The sequence below is a fragment of the Megascapheus bottae genome, chromosome 3, assembly GCF_031878675.1.
Source record: "Megascapheus bottae isolate mThoBot1 chromosome 3, mThoBot2.hap1, whole genome shotgun sequence".
Classification (NCBI taxonomy): Eukaryota; Metazoa; Chordata; class Mammalia; order Rodentia; family Geomyidae; genus Megascapheus; species Megascapheus bottae.
The window spans coordinates 89,345,373-89,365,378 of NC_143511.1; the positions used below are offsets into that span (position 1 = coordinate 89,345,373).

General features: G+C 54.6%; 2 protein-coding genes and 1 pseudogene across 3 annotated transcripts; 1 reads left to right on the forward strand and 2 right to left on the reverse strand.

Moving 5' to 3' along the window:
* Positions 1-1,004: 1,004 nt before the first annotated feature.
* Positions 1,005-1,467, forward strand: LOC150066125 (transcription factor BTF3 pseudogene; annotated as a pseudogene).
* A 4,757-nt stretch (positions 1,468-6,224) lies between these two features.
* Positions 6,225-12,484, reverse strand: Glt6d1 (glycosyltransferase 6 domain containing 1). 2 transcript variants are annotated; one of them, XM_090329246.1, is made up of 5 exons: positions 12,378-12,483; positions 10,663-10,742; positions 8,838-8,885; positions 7,365-7,502; positions 6,226-7,020 (listed from the first exon to the last, which is right to left on the reverse strand). In XM_090329246.1, exons 2-5 carry the CDS (start codon positions 10,734-10,736, stop codon positions 6,351-6,353), a joined length of 930 nt encoding a protein of 309 aa, XP_090185372.1. In that variant the 5' UTR covers positions 10,737-10,742; positions 12,378-12,483; the 3' UTR covers positions 6,226-6,350. The 2 variants fall into 2 exon arrangements, with proteins under 2 accessions (XP_090185373.1, XP_090185372.1); XM_090329247.1 differs by lacking the exon at positions 7,365-7,502 and having other exon boundaries at positions 6,225-7,020; positions 12,378-12,484.
* Positions 12,485-14,893: 2,409 nt separating this feature from the next.
* Positions 14,894-19,391, reverse strand: Sohlh1 (spermatogenesis and oogenesis specific basic helix-loop-helix 1). Its single transcript, XM_090329413.1, has 8 exons — positions 19,321-19,391; positions 18,986-19,111; positions 18,678-18,825; positions 18,076-18,185; positions 17,212-17,336; positions 16,208-16,361; positions 15,633-15,703; positions 14,894-15,224 (listed from the first exon to the last, which is right to left on the reverse strand). Exons 1-8 carry the CDS (start codon positions 19,389-19,391, stop codon positions 15,022-15,024), a joined length of 1,008 nt encoding a protein of 335 aa, XP_090185539.1. The 3' UTR covers positions 14,894-15,021.
* Positions 19,392-20,006: the final 615 nt, after the last annotated feature.

A 20,006-nucleotide genomic window follows, 5' to 3' on the forward strand; every position in this document is an offset into this window, starting at 1 on the left:
GGGCAAGTGAAGCCAGGGTGTGGTGGCTCACACCTGTAATCCTAGCTACTCAGGAGGCTGAGATCTGAGAATCAAGGTTCAAAGCCAGCCCAGGCACCAAAGGACCTGAGACTCTTATCTCCAATTAACCTCTAGAAAATGGGAAGTGGAGCTTGGCTCAAGGGTAGAGTGATATCCTAGAGCTGAAGAACTCAGAGACAGAGCCCAGGCCTAGGGGTAGGGCAATAGCCTTGAGCTGACGAGTTCTAGGATAGTGCCCAGGCTGAGTTCAAGCTCCAAGACCCACAAAGAACGAGAGAGAGAGAGAGAGAGAGAGAGAGAGAGAGAGAGAGAGAGAGAGAGAGAGAGAGAGAGAGAGAAAGAAAGAGAGAAAAGAAGGAAAGAAAGAAAGAAAAGAAGGAAAGAAAGAAAGGAGCTAAATAGAGACTTTTCAGATGGAGTAAAAGTGGCCAGTAAACATATCAAGAAATATTCAACATCTCTGGCCATAAGGAAAATGCAAATGTAAACAAGTCTGAGATTCCATCTCATCGCAGGTAAAATGGTCACCATCAAGAATACAAGCAGCAGATGGGCCCGGGAGTTTGGCCTAGCGGTTAAAGTGCTTGCCTAGCATGCACAAGGACCCGGGTTCGATTCCTCGGTATCCCACATGCACAACCAAGCCGGAAGTGGCAGAGACGAGACACAACCAAGCCGGAAGTGACAGAGACGAGACTGCAACAAGCGACAGAGAGCGGAGGCGAGCAAGCGGAGCCCAACCGAGTGGTGGCCAGAGCGAGCGGGGCCAGGAGCGTGAGGGAGCGAGCGGGGTCGGAGCGAGCGGGGCCAGAAAGAGAGAGAGAAGGGGGCCAAAAAAAAAAAAAAAAAAAAGAATACAAGCAGCACCCTCTAGGTGCCATCTTGCGTCCCCACCTGTGTGCGCCTAATCTCAGCTGGTCTGCCCGAGACCCTCTGAGCACCAACCCTAGTCCCCCGCATGGCCCCATTTCTGCTCTGACAAGATGAAAGAAACTATCATGAACCAAGAAAAACTCGCCAAACTGCAGGCACAAGTGCGTGTTGGTGGGAAGGTGATTCATAGAACAGCTACAGCAGGTGACAAAAACCTTCAGTTCTCCTTAAAGAAGTTAGGAGTGAACAATATCTCTGGTCTTGAGGAGGTGAATATGTTTACAAACCAAGGAACAGTGGTCCACTTTAACAACCCTAAAGTTCAGGCATTTTTGGCAGCCAATACTTTCACCATTACAGGCCATGCTGAGACAAAGCAGCTGACAGAAATGCTTCCCAGCCTCTTGAACCAGCTTGGTGTAGGCAGTCTGACTAGTTTAAGGAGACTGGCCGAAGCTCTGCCCAAACCATCTGTGGATAGAAAAGCACCACTCGCCACTGGAGAGATGATGATGAAGTTCAGATCTTGAGGAGAATTTTGATGAAGCTTCTAAGAATGAGGAAACTGAATGAGTCAACTTCTGAAGAAGATACAATTTGAAGAAGTTACAGGAGCTGCTGTTTTATATTATGACTGCTTTTTAAAATTCTTTTGTTTATGGGTCTGATAAAATCTAGATCTCTTTAATATTTTTAAGCCCAAACCTCTTGGACACTGCAGCTCTTTTCCGTTTTTGCTTATACACAATTCATTCTTTGCAGCTAATGAAGCTGATAAAGCCTGGGAATAAATGTTGAAACAGAGGTTAATAAAATTGTTTGCCTAATAAAAAAAAAAGAATACAAGCAACAACTTGTGAATAGGAATGGGAGGTGGAAACAGGGAGAAAGCAAAGAAGGGTTGACATTGTTCAACAGAGAAATGTGGGCATTGCCTGAATTGTGCAATGGTGACCCCACTGTACACACCTTAATAACAACAAAAAAATAGTTTAAAAAGAACACAAACAACAACAGATGTGTGAGTGTACATGAAAATGCACCCTAATACACTACTGATGAGAAGGTAAACATGTTCATCCACTCTGGAGAGCAGTGTGGAAACTCCTCAAAAACTAAAACCTAAACGTAGATCTAACCTATGATCTAGCAATTCCACTCTTGGACATTTATCTTAAAGATTACAAATCAGAATAGAGTAAATCCACTAGTACAACCACGTGCATTGCTGTGCTAGGCACCACAGGCCAGGTATGGAAACAGCCCGGATGCCCCTCGATGGATGGATGGATGGATGGATGGATGGAGAAGATGTGGCCTATACGCACAATGGGAGAATCATACTATATCATTTGCAAAAAAAATGAATGGACCAAGGGGCCGGGAGTTTGGCCTAGTGGTTAAAGTGCTTGCCTAGCATGCATGAAGACCCGGGTTCAATTCCTCGGTACCACATACATACAAAAAAGCCAGAAGTGGTGCTGAGGCTCAAGTGGTAGAGCTCTAGCCTTGAGAAAGTCCAAGGACAGTGCCCAGGCCCTGAGCTCAAGCCCAGGACTGGCAGCAAAAAAAAAAAAAATGAATGGACCTGGGGAAAATTATGTGAAGTGAAGTAAGTGAGTCCCAGAGAGACACCTGCTTTCACCTGCTTTCTCTCCATATGGAAGGCTAGATCTAATTTATAAATGTGCAAATAAACACGAATGGGGTACACAAACCTATTATCTGAAGTATGACAGGTGCAGCGAAGAATTCAAATGGCATAAGTCCTAGAAAGACAAAGTCACAGTTGACAAAGTGAATACCTAGAAGCTAAGACTTTAGATGAGGGGAAGGTCAGGGGAGGGAAGAGATGAAGGAAGGAAAGGGGTGGGGAGAAGGCAGTCAGAATAGTCCAGGCATACCCTAAATATCTAGGGGGGGTCCATCTTGATCAAGATGCATTATACTTGCAAATTGATTGGGTGAATGGTATGCATTTGTGTAAATGCATAAAGGTAATAAAAAACATTGTAATAATTTTAGGTTAGAGGTGTGGCTCAAGTGGTAAAGCAGCTGCCTAGCAAGCCCAGAGATTGGAGTTCAAACACCAAAATCATCATCACCACCACCATTTTAAAATCATCTTGAAAAAGAAGGTCAGAGAAGACACCAGAAAGACCCACCACGTTCACAAATTAGTGGAACATCTTGAAAATGGCTGTACCGACAAAAGCAATGTACAAGCTCAGTGTCACACCCATCAAAATCCTAATGTCATTCTTCACAGAGAAAGAACTATAAGCTGCCTAGAATTGCCAAAGCAATTAATCCTGAGGGAGATGAAAAAGCAGTGCTGAAAGTTAAACTGTGGCGGACCTCAAACCACTGCAGAGCCATAGTCACAAAAGCAGCTTGCTGCTAAACAGGTTCTTCTCCAAAAAGGAAGTACAAATAGTCAATAAACACGTGAAATCTTCAACAAATGCTGGTAAGGATGTGGGGGGAAAGGAACCCTAATGCACTGTTGGTGGGAAAGTTAATAGTGCATCCACTATGGAAGCCAACACAGAGAGGTGTCAAAAACTAAGCATACAACCTCCTCATGACCCGCCAATCCCACTCCTGGGAATGCACCCAAAAGTCTGCAAGTCAAGATACAGTAAAGACACCCGCACATCCACATTTACTGCTGCACTAATCGCCATAGCCAAGGTAAGGAAATAGCCAGACACCCTTCAACAGGCAAATTCCATTGTACACGTACAATGGAACCTGGAAGAATGAAATGTTGTCATTTACAGGGAAATTAATGGACCTAGAAAAAAATCATATTGAGTGAAATAAGCTAGGCTCAAAAAGACAAAGCACAAAGTTTTTCCTTCAGGTGTGGATGTTAGGGCTAACGTTTAAACAAAAAATACAGGAGGGCTGGGAGCATGGCCTAGTGGTAGAGTGCTTGCTTAGCATGCACGAAACCCTGGGTTCAATTCCTAGGACCACATACACAGAAAAAAAAAAAGAAAAAAGCCAGAAGTGGTGCTGTGGCTCAAGGGGTAGAGTGTTAGCCTTGAGAAAGCCTAGTGCCTAAGCCCTGAGTTCAAGCCCAGGACTGGAAGAAAAGAAAGAAAGAAAGAAAGAAAGAAAGAAAGAAAGAAAGAAAGAAAGAAAGAAAGAAAGAAAGAGAGAGAGAGAGAGAGAGAGAGAGAGAAAGAAAGAAAGAAAGAAAGAAAGAAAGAAAGAAAGAAAGAAGAGAAGAGAAGAGAAAAAAGAATATGTGAAAATGCACACAGGTCCTTTGCACACACACATATACCTCACCCAAGCATCTGGGATCTGATATACACAGGACTGAACAGTTTCCAGAGTACAATGAACAATAACAGCCTCACAAGGTGAATACAGGGAGTAAACATGTCTTAGCTGGGCTGAGACTACAGGAGGGGACGGGACTGACGGATACTAAGAAGGGAGGTGAGCATAATCGTGACGGCCAATGGACGCTGAGAAAAGGGAACGAGGAGACTTGAGGGGATGCGTGGGGTGGGGAGATGAAACGAGAGTAAAGGGGTCCTGATCAGGATGCGTTGTGCTCAGCACTGCGGCTCAAGGGGTAGAGCGCTAGCCTTGAGCTGAAGAGCTCGGGGACAGCGCCCAGGCCAGAGCTCAAACCCCATGACCCACGAGAAAAATGCATCGTACTCATGTATTGACACAACACCCTTTATACAACCAGTCAAAGATAATTTTACTGATAAAATAGTCAAGGGATATCGCATGCATGTATGAAAATATCATACTGACATCTTTTTTTTTGCCAGTCCTAGGGACTGAACTCAGGGCCTGAGCCCGGTCCTTGGAGTTTCCTCAAGACTACGCCTCTACCACTTGAGCCACAGCACCACTTCCAGCTTTTTCTATGTATGTGGTACCACGGACTCAAACCCAGGGCCTCATGCATGTTAGGCAAGTACTCTATCACTAGGCCGAACTCCCAGCCCCACGATGATATCTTTGTTTAATATGTTAATTAAAAAACATCATAGCATAAAAGTAAATGAATAGATAAATCAATCAATAAATAAAAATAGAAGCCACCTTGCCAGTCTGGATACTAATTTTTATGATGGAAATTTATAAATGGATTTTCATAAAGGATGAGGTGTTAAATGTATGTTTTCTATGAGCACAAATTAAAATAAGTCACTAATCAGGGCCAGGAGTTTAGCCGAGTGAGAAAGTGCCTGCCTAGCATGCCGGGAGACCCGGGTTTGATTCCTTGCTACCACACACACAGAAAAAAGCCAGAAGTGGTCTTGTGGCTCAAGAGGTAGAGCTCTACCCTTGAGGAAAACCCAAGGACAGTGCTCAGGCCCTGAGCTCAAGCCCAGGACTGGCAAAAAAAAAAAAAAGTCACTAATCATCCAAGAGAATCTGTATGAAAGAAAAGAATAACTTGCAAATAGCTATTAACTTGGAAATGCTGCTTTTGATATGCAAGCCGTGTTCCAAACACCATCCTACACGGCACCATACCCTGTCAAAGCCGGAAAAGCCTCCTTGAGTGGGGTCTGGATTTCTCATGAAGAATAAGGCAACAGCTTGCACTAAGTATCTCACACTATGTTTGGTGTGGTTTTTGTTATTGTTGTTGTTTGTGCTAGTCCTGGGGCTTAAAACACAAGGGCCTGGGAGCATTCCCTGAGCTTCTTTTGCTCAAAGCTACCCTTTTATCACTTGAGCCACAGCACCCACCACTTGCAGACTTTTGGGTAGTTTATTGGAGATGTCCGGGGGCTGGCTTTGAACTATGATCCTTAGATCTCCACCTCCTGAAGAGCTAGGATTACAGGAATGAGCTCCCAGCACCAACTTGGACTGGGTTTTAAACAGAGCTTTATACCAGGTTGTCCTTGTCTATCCGACAAGGTGGCATCATGAGAAAGCTTGTTATTCCCTGGGCAGATACCCTTACAGCGTATTGTTTTTAAAATCATATTGTCTTTTCTATATGAAAAGTGATTTTTAGGTCCTAATTGAAAAGAAGCATTCTACAGATTTAGTGCAATGAGTCCGAAATAGAACGTGTGGTTTTTCTCAAATTGTTTAACAGTGGATAAAACTGCATATTTGATTCTGAGAGCATGGCCTAGTGAGTGCCTGCCTAGCTTGCACTAAGTCCTGGGTTCCATTCCTCAGTACCGCGTACATAGAAAAAGCCACAAGTGGTGCTGTGGCTCAAGTGGTAAAGCTCTAGCCTTGAGGAAAGCCCAAGGACAGTGCTCAGGCCCTGAGTTCAAGCCCCAGGATTGGCAAACAAAACAAAACAAAACAAAAAATGGTATTTGTAACAGTAACATAGTGTGCGGGTACAAAATAGTTTTAAATTATATTTTGGGAAGCTCCATCCTTCCCTGAAAGGCACAGGGGTCTTAGAGGAATAGAAGCCCATGCTTGAGTCCAAAAAGGATGGCTCATCAGAACTCGACTCTGGGGTAGTAGGAGATCTTCACAAACCTCACCTGCGTGGGGAGTTTGAACCTGGGGTCCCAGCTGTACTCCGGGGACAGCAGCTTGGCGGGTTTGTTGCGGAAGAAGTACTTGTTGAGGTACTTTTCATAGGTGCTGTTAATTCCATTTCCTGTGTCCTGGAAGAAGCCTTTGAGGTACTCATCGACGAGGTCCAGAACATTGTAGGGCGTGCCGCCCACAATGGAGCTGCCGTAGAAGAAGTCGCCCTGGCCGAAGGGGATGTAGGCTGTGGACTGCGACTTCCTCTCGTAGGGGACGTTTTTGGTGTCTCTGAAATACCACCAGGCATGGATCAGAGCCACCGACGAGCCCAGCGTCTCCACCCCAAATTCGGCCTCAAAGAACAGGTTGGGGGTCATGCTGAAGAGGAAATCCACCTCCTTGTGGATGTGAACGGCCAGGTGATCGCCCAGGGACTTCATGCACATGAGGTCCGGGTCCCGCCACCAGCGCTCCTCGCCCATCAGCAGGACCTGGAAGGAGTGGAGGGGGCTGCGCTCCAGCCGCGGCACGTGAGGGTAGGTGTCCGAGATGACGTAGAAGATCACTCTGTGGCCGGGCATGAAGAACCGGCTGGCCGACTGCAGGAATGGTTCCAGGTAGTTTCCTGAAAGCCTGGGGGCGCACAACCACAACGAGGGGCTGGCTTTCCACGTGTTCTCTGGGGACCCCATGTCGAACACAAACCCCCTGATGCCTGTGAGTCCCGGTAGGTCGGGGGGGGGTGGGAGGAAGGGAAGAAGACCCACCACTCAGAAGTCAGAGCTAAGGAGCAACTGGGAGGGAGGGAGGGAGGGAGGGAGGGAGGGAGGGAGGGAGGGAGGGAGGGAGGGAGGGAGGGAAGAGGGGGGAGGGAGGGAGGGAGGGAAGGTCTTACACAGGATGGCCAGAAGTAACAGAGGAAACGACAAACAAACTCCCTCTCCAAAGCCAGGGAGGTAAAGCGTAGCAACACCCACTTGCCAACTACGAGGACAGCCAAGCCCACAGTGAGGTTCTGCTTCTGGTAGTATTTCTCCAGGGCCTGCCTGTTGAATGTGCCTTCCCACAAAATGGGGGCCAGCCAGTCTGTGATGGTGATGACATCCTGGCGGCTCCTGCGGTCAGAGGAGAGCAAGTCACGGGGGTGTCAACACATGCGGTGGCCCCAGCACTCGAGGACACATGGCAGAGCCAGAGCTCATGCTCAGCCAGTCAGCCAGCCCAGGGTCAGGGGGCTTCTCTGGTCACTGGCTTGCAGCCAATGCTGCAGGCAGGACTGGCTCCCTCCAGTGCCTCCATTTCCCCTCCTGTGCCTGTCATCCTCTGCCCGTGAACTGTTCTCCCACGGGCCTTAAGCTGTCTGTGTGATCCGGGACATGAAGTTGAGTCAAGAAAGGGAGAAAGAAGACGTTGGTTTGTGTGTGATACCCAGGAAATAGCAACAGGCCAGTTCTGCCCTGAAAATCAACTTAAGCTTCAACCTATCAAAGGCCACATGGCCGTATCACTTGACGCAGCGTATTATTCAGAGTCCAGTACACATTCACGATAGTCTAGGGAATGGCAGGCTTGATTGTGAACCATGGAGTGTGTGGTTAATCTAACCCTAGGCCTTTGAAGTCCGATTAAAATACAAATGTGCAAAAGGAATCCACAAAAGATAAACATAAAAATGCCAAAAAAATGCCCTCCATAAGCACAGAATGCAAATGGACTTGAGATGGCCTGACAAGCAGTTGTGCCAAAATCATTAGTGACGTTTCACTTATCCACACTAAATAGGAACCTAAAGTGGGAAATTCAGCAAGTTTACATGGATTTGTTCTCTTACCTAGTGACATCATTTTAGAATTCTCTCACACAAATAACACATCAGCAAAAGGGGGGAAAAAAACCCCACGATTTAAGGTCAAGCACCAACACAGGGTCACAGCCCCAAAACAGTTTGCTAAAGGCCTTTTCCGGCCACTTGCAAAGGAAGCCAAAGAAGCCCCAGAACTGGCCTGGCCATTGGCTCTCAGTTATTGGCTTTTTGCCGCCTTTAAGTCACCTGTTAGTCCGGGGTGGAGCACGCCTCACGCCCGGCCAGTACAGCAGTGTGAGGAAGCTCCCTGCTTCCTTCCTCACCACAGCCCACAGACGCCCCAGGCCCACTGCTGGGACAGGGGAGATCGGACACTTGCTGTCTGCATGGCAGGCAGGTCAGGTTTGGTCGAATCTCTGCACTGCACACCCGGGATGGTTCACCAAGGCAGAACCGCCACCTCGGCTGCCTCCACCGGGCCTGAGCCCGCCGGGCAGGCCGCAGGCTGGTGGCAGCCTGGCTGGCTCACAGTCTGGGAACAAATCTTGGACTCGGGCTGCCCCCGGGCGTGTGCAGTTAGCACGTGGGAAGAAAACTTACCTCTTCAGGGTCAGATCTTATTTCTGTGAATGCCATTTGCTCTTACCTAGGCAAAAACCAGTCTGAGAGCTTGAGTTCATTTGCTCTTCTTGTCCTAGTGCAAAGGAAACCCAGGTTAGCACAGAGCCCACGTGTGCCACAAACACCTCAGAACCCCACGTGACACAGCTTGCCCGTCTCCACCTCCCACCCCTGCCTGGACCCCGCCTTGGGAGGCCGCCAGGATAGAGAGCAGTGACAGCTGAGAGTCGTGGTGGAGCGTGGGCTGCACGGAAGCAGGGAACCCCCAAGGCTGTGACAGCTTCTTACCCAGAGTCCCCTCCGCGTACAGAGATCAACCATGAGTTTTTGTGTTCGTGTGTTTGGCCTGGTTTGGCTCTGTTTCTGTGGCCCAGGTGGGCTTTGGTGATAGACATACCCACCAAGCCCAGCTGTAAGCAGCCAAGAGCCTTGCTCTTGTTTATTTCGAGGGCCCAGGGCAGAAAAACCTGGCCAGACGAGATTGCTCTCACCTAACCTGCAGCCTTGCTCCCTACAGAGGTGCCCGGGGCAGGGCCAGGCACAGGGCACACAGGGCCGCTGAGCCAAGCAGGCCTGGGCACCACACCTGGCAGAGGTGGCTCTGTGTTCCTGTGCCAGCAGCCACTTCAGGTTGGCACCAAACCCAGTCCCACTCATCCAGTTGCGTTCAGTACCAGAGGCCCATTTCTTCCCTGCCTTACACACGTGGCCAGCGCCCACCCACTGCAGCTGAGAAGGAGCCCAAGCCACTGCCACCTTCCTGGCTCTCCCGCCCAGGGACGACACTCAGCCCAGACAGGTAAGCCCACCTCCCAGACAGATAGGTAATCCCGGGCCCTAGGCAGACAGATATGTCCTACCTTGGCCTGGGCCCCTCTGGGAGGTGCTGAGCCTGTCTAGGAGCCCAGCAATGCTGCCATTTCATTCCCTCATTATCTCAGTAACCAACACTCCTGACATCCTGACATCCATTCTCTCTCTCCCTCTCTCTCTCTCCCTCTCCCTCTCCCTCTCCCTCTCGCACACACGCACTCACAGTCTCTCATATTCCATTACCTACTCATCTACGTGTACACCTGGCCTGGCCAGCAGAAGCGCCTTTCCTGTAGAGAGGTCCGGCAGATGAAACTTGGATGTAAAATGTGTGTGTGTCCCATTCAGACACTGTATGGGGCCTGTTTCCGTTCCTGATGCATGGTTTTTGTGATATTTAGCTGGACATGTTCTACTTCAATTTCAACCCTACTAGGAAGTGCTTCTTTATACTTTAGGAAAAAAAATATCATCTTTCAATGTGTGCAAAGATGTATTGCAATTTGAATTTGTGTGTGTGTGTGTGTGCGCGCACAAAGCACATGTGTGCTGTCCTGGGGCTTGAATTCAGAGCCTGGGCACTGTCCCTGAGAGAAAGCCAAAGCTTCACTACTTGAGCACCACTCTACTTCTGGGTTTTTTGCTCATCAATTGGAGATACGAGTCTCACAGACGTTCCTACCCAGGCTGGCTTCAAACCACAATCCTCAGCTCTCGGCCTCCTGGAAAATGTGACTACAGGAGTGAGTCGCTGGTGCGAGGCTCCTCGTATCATTTTTATGGTACAGCCCAATCATGGACTTGGTACTTTCTGTTCTCTGAAATCAAAGCTGAGGACAGAAGCTTTGGTTTGCTACGTCCTATCATTGAACTTGAACCTGGCACCCGGAAGTTGCTCATGAGTATTAGGTATCTAAGAAAGAAAATAGATGTAATCTGTCCTGCAAACGAGGTCACATCTGACTAATTAGCATGCTGCCACTCACACCAGCTCTGCCAGTCCCTGGAGGTTTGAAGGCTCAGTACTTGATGTCTACCTGAAATAGTGTTTGACCATCATCAGCGATAAAAGGAATGAAATCAACAACAGCATTTTGTTTTTGGAATTCATTGTCTCCTAGGAGGAAAGGAAAGAGAAAAGAGGTTATAAGCTGTAAACACTATGTCCTTGTCCCAGCTGACAAGGGATTTTTGTCTAAGACATTTGAGTATCAACTAGGGCTTGGCTTCTAGGACGCCTAACCTCCAGGGGGGAGGCTGCTCTGAGCTCTGCACCGTGTCTGGGCCGTGTCCGTGGTCCCCACACAGACGACACACCACTGGAGCCAGGACTGTGAGCCAAGCACAGCCAGCAAGCAAGGTGTCTGCATGCAAGGAGGACTGGGTCCCAAGTGGCGGGTCAGAGTGAAACAGAGACCTCTCATGTTTTGCTGCCCATGAAATGTGGCTGTCGGGAGCCATATTTGTGAATGAATAAAATGCATCGGCTTTTTAAAAAAATGTGCAACACAACATTATGGATCTTGCTACCCTCTCCTGCCCCCCTTTCTCTCCTCAAATACATAGTCTGTTTTCTACTGCCATGTCTTTTCTAAATGTAGCTTTTTGCCTACAAGAAAGAATATGTGGTGTTTGTCTTTCTGCTTTATTTGCCCAAATATGATTCCAGTTCCATCCATTTTCCTGAAGAAGAACGACCATGTTCTTTGTGGCTGAATAATACTCCGTGGTGGATGTGTGGCCCGCTTTCTTCATCTATCAGATGATGGGTTCCTGCGCTTGCTTCTTGTGAATTGAGCAGGTGAGCCAGGAGTGCAAATGTGCAGGTGAGCAGGTTGCAGGTGTGCAGGTATTGTGACCATGTGCTTAGATTCCTTCAGGTATATACCCAGGTCACATGATAGTTCTACTTCCAGTTTATTGGTGGGGGGAGATTGGGACTTCCATACTGATTTCTAAAGGGGCTAAAATAACATATTCCCACCAAGAACTCCTTTCTACCACATATATACACATATACACACACCTATATGCATACATACACACATACAGTATCTGACTGCAGTATCTCTCAGTGTCATTTTATTGGGGGGGAGGGGGTCATAGGGCTTGAGCTCTGGGTCTGGGCACTGTCCCTGAGCTCCTCAGCTCAAGGCTACAGCCCTACCCCTTGAGCCACAGCGCCACTTCCCGTTTTCTAGTGGTTAACTGGAGATAAGAGTCTCACATTCTTTAGTGCCCTGCTGGCTTTGAATGGAGATCCTCACATCTCGGCCTCTGGAGTAGCTAAGACGACAGGCGTGGGCTATTGCGCCCCGTTTCTCGGTGTCATTGTAATGGACACTTCCTGGCTGAGGCACCCTTCAGCACCAGCCATTGATTGAGACACTGCCTGGACTGACCTCCAGTTGTGACCTTCCAGCATCCACCCAGAGTAGCCAGGACCACAGGACCCAGCCATAGCACCAGGCACCCAGAAGTCCTCGACAAACCACCACACGGGGCAGCTTAAGCTGCTCTCACGCCCTCGCCATAGCAAGGACCACTAAGCCCAATGGCAAAACCACACGGCAAATAGGTGAGCCATGGCCTCTGGCCAGCCCCCCCATGCCACGCCTTCCTCGGTGACCTACAAAGGAGACACCGATGCCTTGCCAACATGATTCCAAGGTCAAGGCAGGGCTGCCCTCTACCCAGGATTTCACCACCTCTGCGCAAACTTCCAAACACCCCTCCCTCGGGGGCCATTTACCTGGGGTCAAGGTGCTGTAAAGAGGCACAATAGACTTCCTGAGAGTTCTCCCTGGAGGGCTCTGCCCGCTGCCCTGCAGTGTGTGAGCCTGCTGGCATGATGTCATTGCCTCCTTTGAGGACACTGTTGTCACAATGGTGACAGAACTGCTGGCAGGATCTTCTCTGTGACCAGCCAACAGGATGTGGCCCTGTTGAAGAAGTGGTTATTATCTGGCTTTCCCTCTGTCTTGCTGACCTTCTTGCTTTGATGCTCTGTCACTCCTCACAGATGGGGTAAAGAATGTGTGCGGGTGTGTCGCCATACTTCTCTGCTGTAGGACAGAGACATTGTGTAGACTCTCGGCTTAGCTGGACAGCAAACCCCTGCCATCTTACAGCATGGAAGTAGACAGAGACCCCGGAGGCCCTAGCACTGGGGCACTGGGGAGCAGCAGATGGGGGAGCCGGGGGTGGAGGGGCACTGGGGAGCAGGGCAGGCAATGTAGACTCTCCCTGTTCATTCTTACAACTGCATGTGGATCTCAGTCCTTTCCAAATAAAAGGTTAAAATGGAAAAGCACTGCCCATCTGGTCTACCGAGGGCCTCCTGCCAGCCTCTCCCTGCTGGACTCTTGCTGCCAGCCCAAGTCCTGCCAGGAGCCCATTTCCCTGCTTCACCTGGGCCTGGGCTTGCCCACCTCCCCAAACCTCCAGAAGCCCCAGGCCCATCCTGGAAGGAGGCACAAGGGACCTGAGGCTGGAGCCTGGGGGCCTTTGCCAGGGAAAGTCCTAGAAAAGACTGGGTTCCCACAGGAGCCTGGCCGGAACACTAATGACTAATGTGGTGAGGGCAGTGAAGAGGGGTCCATGCCCAGGGAGAGGAGGGGGAGTCCATGCCCAGAGAACGGACCCCTAGGGAGCGGAGGGACTGTCCATGCCAGGGGACCCAGCCCCCAGGGAGGAGGCCTGCAGGGTCCCATCTTGTGCTGGGAGAAACTATGAAGGTCATGGAATCTGTGGGGACTGAGGCCGAGAAGATGGCTGAGCTGGTCCAGCTCCTCATACACCCCGCAGTATCCCGAGAGCACCCTGTTGCACCTGGCTGGGGCACGCCGACCCTGAGCACAGCCAGCCTCCCCAGGGAGGCACGGCTCCTGCCCGCCTGCCCCACCACGCTCAGCCATCTCGGGCTGTGCCGCCCACCTGCCCCGGCCAATGCCCATTGATGCCCATCCACACACTCCTGGACAGTTTCCCTGTGACCCTGCACTCCCACACATCCCTCTGGTGGCCACGTGGGGTGTCACCCGACAGTCTCCCTGGCGAATGCTGAATCTTTGGGTGTTCCAGAAGTTTCCACAGGGCTCACAAGGCGGGTCCTGCCCGGGCCCAGCTCCTTTCTAACCATTCTTGGCCTCAGGGGTAGGAGAGTGGTTCACGGCAGCCATTCCACGCGGGGGCTCCACTGGCTCTCTCCCCTAGGTGGACCCCACCCGCTTCACTTCTGGCCCCACGATGGCACCCACCAGCTGTCTCCAACACTCCCCCAGGCTAGGGCTGTGGGGCCTGTGTGCAGGACACAGTCCCAGGGGCTCTGGGTCCTCCCGCAGACTCCAGGGCGCAGAGCCTTCTCGCAGTCACCCGCAGTCTGCTGTCAAAGGTGATGAGCGTGAGTGGGAACAGCCGTGGGCCTGGTGTTGGGGCCACAGCAGCCAGGACCCGCCCTGTGCCCCCTTCTGTTGCTGCAGGGTCTTCATCCTTGGGAGCTGTGCAGGGGCAGCCAGAGGCTGAGGGCTGGTGGCCCACAGCTGCACCCCAGCATGCACAGGGCCTGGCGCTCAGTCCATCCAGGACAGCCCTGGCGGGGCTGCTCACCGGCAGCAGCCCACACACCTGGGCCTTTGTGCACAGTGACTCATGGGAAGGAATGGAACTCTGGGGGGGGGGGAGGGCCAGCCTGCTGGGCCGAGATTGCTCTGTCTTCTCCTAGGAGCATTCAGAGAGCAGGAGGACTGGGGGAGGGAGAGAGAGGGGAGGAGGGAAGGAGGGGCACAGGCCTTAGGTGCATTTGGGGACAGTAAGGCAAGCCCCCAGCCAGACAGGAGGGCTCAGTGGCACCTCTACTGGGACTAAGAAGCAGGCCCACGGGCTCAGCCCACCACCCCACAGTGCACAGCACTCCCCCACATAGAGGGGGCAGAACCCTGGGCATGTGGAGGCGGCTGAGCCAGCTGGTCCTGTGCCGGGGAAGGAGACCCGGAAGGACCCCCCTCAAGGACCCCCCTCAGTCCCCTCACCGGCTCCGCAGCTCAGAGGGCACAGAAGAGCCGCTCACAGCCCAGCCTCAGGAACCAGGCATGCGTGCAGGCATGCAACTGGGTCATTCAGGGACCCTGGACTGCGAGAAGCTCCCGGAGCCAGACCCCAGGCAGCTGCCTGCAGGCTGAATGGAGGGGCACCGTCTGCCTGGTGAACCGAATTAATTACACAAGGGGTACAGAATGCTGCTTCCGCCAAGGGAACTGCTTTCCTGCTTTATTATTTCGTCTCTCTCAAATTAGAACACAGCTGCAGGCCAAACGCCACACACACCAGGCCCAGGAGAGCTGAGCTCAGCTCAGCCCCGTCGCGCCCAGCCCTGGGCTGCGTCCAGCCCTGGGCGGTTAGGTGAAGAAGTCGGGAAAGATGACGTCGGCCTCCTCCCTCAGCTCAGACTCCCAGCTGCCCAGATCCGAGCTCCACAGCTCCAGGGAGCCGTCCTGGAGCTCCTGGGAGCCAGGCTCAGCGTCCCCCGGGGTGTCCAGCTCCGCCTGGTCCACTGGACTGGCCCTAGCAGGGCTTATGCCTCCAGTTCCCTCCATAGGTCCTGGAAGCAAGGATATGTTAGTGCAGGCAGCCTCAGGGATAGGAAGCCATGGAGTCAGAGTGCGCCTGGAGGGTCCCCACCCCTACCCGGCAGGACACCTGCCACGAGGGGAGAGCTGCCTTCTCAGGCCAGAATCATGACCAAGCTCCCCTAGGTCTGGACGCCACCGCAGGAGGCCTGCCCCACACGTGACTTGTTTCAGGTGCTTAGAGCCTGGCCGAAAGTGGGATCTAAGGTCTGGAGAAAAGGCGATACAACTAGGAATTCCACGTCATGTGACAGGCCACACCCCATCATGTCACCCGATGCTCTGCTGGTCACCACACAGCCCGCTTGCCAGGCACCATCCCCGAGACCCACGTTGGAAGCCCCAAGGCCAGGCCCGTGTGGGTGAAGGCAGCCACTCACCTTGCCACCAGCCAGGACTAGCCATCATCAGGAAGGATCGCTCGTCCTCCAGGCCCGGCCCAGGCAGAGACCTGGAAGCAAAAAGACCGCCAAGTGGCCCACGGGTGGACCCAGAACCCACGTCTTCAGGTACGGAGGAGGTTCAAATGCTTTGGGAAGAAAGCAAAGCAAGGCAGGGCACAGGAGCCTCCAGATGGAGAGCAGCAGAGCCAGGGGCAGGACTCAAGGCTGGTACTCTGTCACCTCCACTGCCACTACAGGCCTCAGGGAGTGACCACAGGGCCCTCGTGCCAGTTTCTGCCCAGCCACAGCGTCGCTGGCTCTCCACCTCCCACACCCCAGCTGGTGTGTGCTCCCCAAACACAAACGCATTCTGCCATCTGCCAAAACAAGAGACAATTAGGAGACGGAGTGTTTTCAGAAACACATCAGAAAGCCACATGGCGAGCCTGCTCTGGGCCTCTGGCTCAGCTACCCTCTCCAAGGCCAAAGGAGGCTCGGAAGCTTCCGGATCTAGAGAAAGACAGGCCAGAGGCGGCTCACGCACGTGAGCACGTGCACACCCAGGTACCTACCTGGAGTCAGCCATGAGCGCCGAGCCCTCCCCGTCTGCCTCCGCCGGCCCTCTGGGAGACAGCCCGCAGAAGTCCTCTTCCTCAACCCCCGGGGAGACCCGCTGCCAGGTGTGTACAGGCCAGGCTGGGAGCTGGGAATCCGGGCTGAGAGGCTCTAAGGGAAAGGAAGGCGGTGAGCCCTCCCTCCCTCCTTCCCACCCACCCCCACCCCCACGTGACAGGACACACGCACTGAGTGTGGGGGGGTCTCCTCAGGGAACATGGAGCCATGGGGACAGAGCAGGGCTGGACCTCAGTGACCTCAGCAAAGGCTGGCAAGCAGGCCTGACTGTACCAATCCATCCCAGCTCCCACATAGGCAGGAAGGGCAGAGGAGGAGGACCCTGGGAATGAGGGCTCTGGCCAAGGGCTGCGTTCAAACCACCACAGTCAGGAGCCAGTGGCTCCTGCTTGTAATCCTAGCTGCTCAGTCAACGGGGACCTGGAAGATGGCAGTTTGAAGCTAGCATAGGCAGAAGTCTATGAGACTCCATCTCCAATCAACCAATAAAAAGCCAGGCTAGAGGTATGGCTCAAGTGGTAGAGCACCAGCCCTGTGACAAGAAAGCCAAGTGAGAGCACAGGGCCCTGAGTTCAAGCCCCAGTACTGGCACAAAACACAGAGGAGCAGGCAAGAGAAGCAAAGGAACAGCAAAAGGTGGCTGCAGGACAAGTGGACAAGAAGGGGCGGTCGAGAAGCCAAGTCCCTCTGTGCCCCCGAGCTCCCTGGCACACCTGGGATGGTGGAGACCGGGGGAGGTACAGGGTGGTCCCCAGGGTGTGCTGAATGGTCAGAACTGGGGGTGCGGTTTATGCAACGCTCACTGGAAAACCAAGGATCCACGCCCTCCAGGAGCCCCAAGGTCAGCCGGCTCCGTGGGCTTTTACAGCGGTATGGAACCATGGGCGCCATACATTCGTGGGGTCAGAGAACACTCTGGCAGCTCTCCCACGTCCCGGCATACCCGGGAGGGAAGGCGGCCTCTCCAGCGGCAGGGCCGGGACATCCGCTCTCAGTGGCCTCTCTGGCAACATGGCCGGTGCCTCTGTCCTCTCTACGTTCCGTGGTGCCCGTGGGGGCCCCCGCCTCCTGGATAAGGGGAAGACACAGGGAGCTCTGAGCCGGCAGGACAAGCAGGGCTGTGGGCCGCCTTCCCTCCAGCAACCTGGGTGTACAGGGCCCCAGCCATCTGGGACGCCACATCAGGTCCCTGAGGGCCCACTGAGGGCCTCTGAGTGAACGGAACTGCCACATCCGTGCGGGTGTCAGACTTGTAACAAGCTGTCCCAGTCACCCCTCCCAGGAGCAGACTGGCCAGGGTTTCTGCATATACTGCCTGGGGCCAGGAGAGGCTGGCAGAGCCCTGCCCTGGGGCATGGGGCCTGAGAGACACTCACAGAACCCTGCCCCAGGGCCCGGGAGAGGCTGGCAGAGCCCTGCCCTGGGGCACGGGGCCTGAGAGACACTCACAGAACCCTGCCCCGGGGCCCGGGAGAGGCTGGCAGAGCCCTGCCCTGGGGCACGGGGCCTGAGAGACACTCACAGAACCCTGCCCCGGGGCCCGGGAGAGGCTGGCAGAGCCCTGCCCTGGGGCATGAGGCCTGAGAGACACTCACAGAACCCTGCCCCGGGGCCCGGGAGAGGCTGGCAGAGCCCTGCTCTGGGGCACGGGGCCTGAGAGACACTCACAGAACCCTGCCCCGGGGCCCGGGAGAGGCTGGCAGAGCCCTGCCCTGGGGCACGGGGCCTGAGAGACACTCACAGAACCCTGCCCCGGGGCCCGGGAGAGGCTGGCAGAGCCCTGCCCCGGAGCCCGGGAGCCACTCACAGAGCCCTGCTGGGCCTGTTCCGTTTGCTGTCTGGAACCTGACTCGCCAGAGTCAGATGCAGAACTTCCTCCTGCCACAGGTGCCACGTCTCTCTGGTGGGAGTGGAAACCTGAAATGTAGACACACAGTGGCCATGTGGTCAAACAGGAGACCCCAGGGAACTCAGCTGAAGTCCTAGCAGCTGCCTCAGGCCCCCAGGGAGCCACCGGATCACCTGCGCCAGGCCTGAGCTCACAGGTGTTCCTGACAACCCCCCACCCCCCCCACCCGCACCTGCCAGGGCCCAGGTTTGAGATTCCTCAACCTCTTGCCATCAGTGCAGGGCCCTAGCCACAGGTGCTCACTGCCCCCCCTCAGAGGAGTCTGCAGGGGACAGTCCCTGCCTCACAGGCCTCTTGAGGGCCAACCGCGCAGGAAGGCGTAACAACAGGACACCCCCCATCCTCCAGAGCCAGCTTCAAGGATCAGGGCAACTTTCAATCAGCCAGGCTTGGGTGCTGTGAGGACTGGCAGGAAGGCTGTGCACACAGGGAGGAAGGATAACCACCACGGGCGCCCGGGGAAGGATGTCCCTCCCCAGCTCCACCTGCTGACTACTTACGGAGAGTTGCTCCCAGCTGGGTCCCAGGGCGTGGGCAAGCTGGAGGAACTGCACCGCCATCTCCAGCACGGAAGCCATGTCCTCCCGCCGGCTGCTGAACTGGGGCAGCAGCGCCCGAAGCTGCTCGCAGCTCATGGCGATCCGCTTCCTGCGCCCACAAGGACAAATCGTCCAGGCAGAAGCTGCTGCGGCTGTGACTCACCACCCCGGCAGCCCAGAGGCTCCCCTGACCCAAGAGCCACCCGGTCCTATCCAGTCCCATCCCACCCTAGACCTGGACAAACTTGAACCTCGCCCACCCTGCATACCTGCGTGAGCGCTCACTGGCCACGTTCCGGGGCAGGGAGTCCTCCGAGGAGGGAGGGCTCTGGTCAGGTCCTGAGGCCTGGGCCGGGTCCTCAAAACTGGCCAGGGTTTCAAACCCAGAAGAGTCACTAGAGAGACAACGCAGAGGAGAGCGCCTGGCTGGGAAGCCCGGAAAAGCCACCCGGCGCCTCTCCTTCCCACGAGGAAGTCTGGAGGGCACGTGGGGGCGTGGGAGAACGCAGCCCTGCCCGCTCCACGCCCTTCGGCTCCTCCAGGGAAGAGCGGGCTCTGCACGAGGCAGGGTGAGGCCGGGCCGCCCCCCACCCCAGCTCTTCACCTGCAGGCCGCGAGGCCCGGGATCCCCGGGAGCGGAGGGACCCCGGTGGGCTGCTGGCCCCAGGACGCCATGGACTAGGAAGGCAGCCTGAGCTGCAGGCCGACCAAGCCGCCCCGGCTCCTGGCACGCCAGCCCCGCCCTTTCCGGCGTCTGCCCACCCCCACGTGCACCTGGATGCACAGCCACGAGGGAGGCCAGGCCGCCCCGCCCCGCAAGCCCTGCGAGCCCTTGCCTGTATGCCCTATGCCCGCCCCCTGCGCTCCTGCCCGCCTCGCCCCTCCCTGCGCTCCCCGTGCCCCTCCCTGCGCCCCTGCCCGCCACCCCCTCGCTGCGCTCCCCGTGCCCCTCCCTGCGCCCCTGCCTGCCATGACCCTCCCTGCGCTCCCCGCGCCCCTCCCTGCGCCCCCCCGCCCCTCCCTGCGCTCCCTGCACCCCTGCCCCCCACGCCCCTCCCTGCTCTCCCCGCGCCCCTCCCTGCGCCCCTGCCCGCCACGCCCCTCCCTGCGCTCCCCGCGCCCCTCCCTGCGCCCCCCCACCCCTCCCTGCGCTCCCTGCGCCCCTGCCCGCCACGCCCCTCCCTGCTCTCCCCGCGCCCCTCCCTGCGCCCCTGCCCCCCACGCCCCTCCCTGCTCTCCCCGCGCCCCTCCCTGCGCCCCTGCCCCCCACGCCCCTCCCTGCTCTCCCCG

Coding starts and splice junctions, on each gene's coding strand:
- Sohlh1 (XM_090329413.1), bottom strand. CDS start 19,391: ATGGCGTCCTGGGGCCAGCAGCCCACCGGGGTCCCTCCGCTCCCGGGG. Junction 19,112..19,320: donor CCGGGCCTCGCGGCCTGCAG/GTGAAGAGCTGG, acceptor TTGTCTCTCTAG/TGACTCTTCTGGGTTTGAAA. Junction 15,704..16,207: donor GCGCTCATGGCTGACTCCAG/GTAGGTACCTGG, acceptor TTTTGCTTCCAG/GTCTCTGCCTGGGCCGGGCC.
- Glt6d1 (XM_090329246.1), bottom strand. CDS start 10,736: ATGAATTCCAAAAACAAAATGCTGTTGTTGATTTCATTCCTTTTATCG. Junction 8,886..10,662: donor ATGGTCAAACACTATTTCAG/GTAGACATCAAG, acceptor CCTTTGCACTAG/GACAAGAAGAGCAAATGAAC. Junction 7,021..7,364: donor GCTGTCCTCGTAGTTGGCAA/GTGGGTGTTGCT, acceptor GTGCGCCCCCAG/GCTTTCAGGAAACTACCTGG.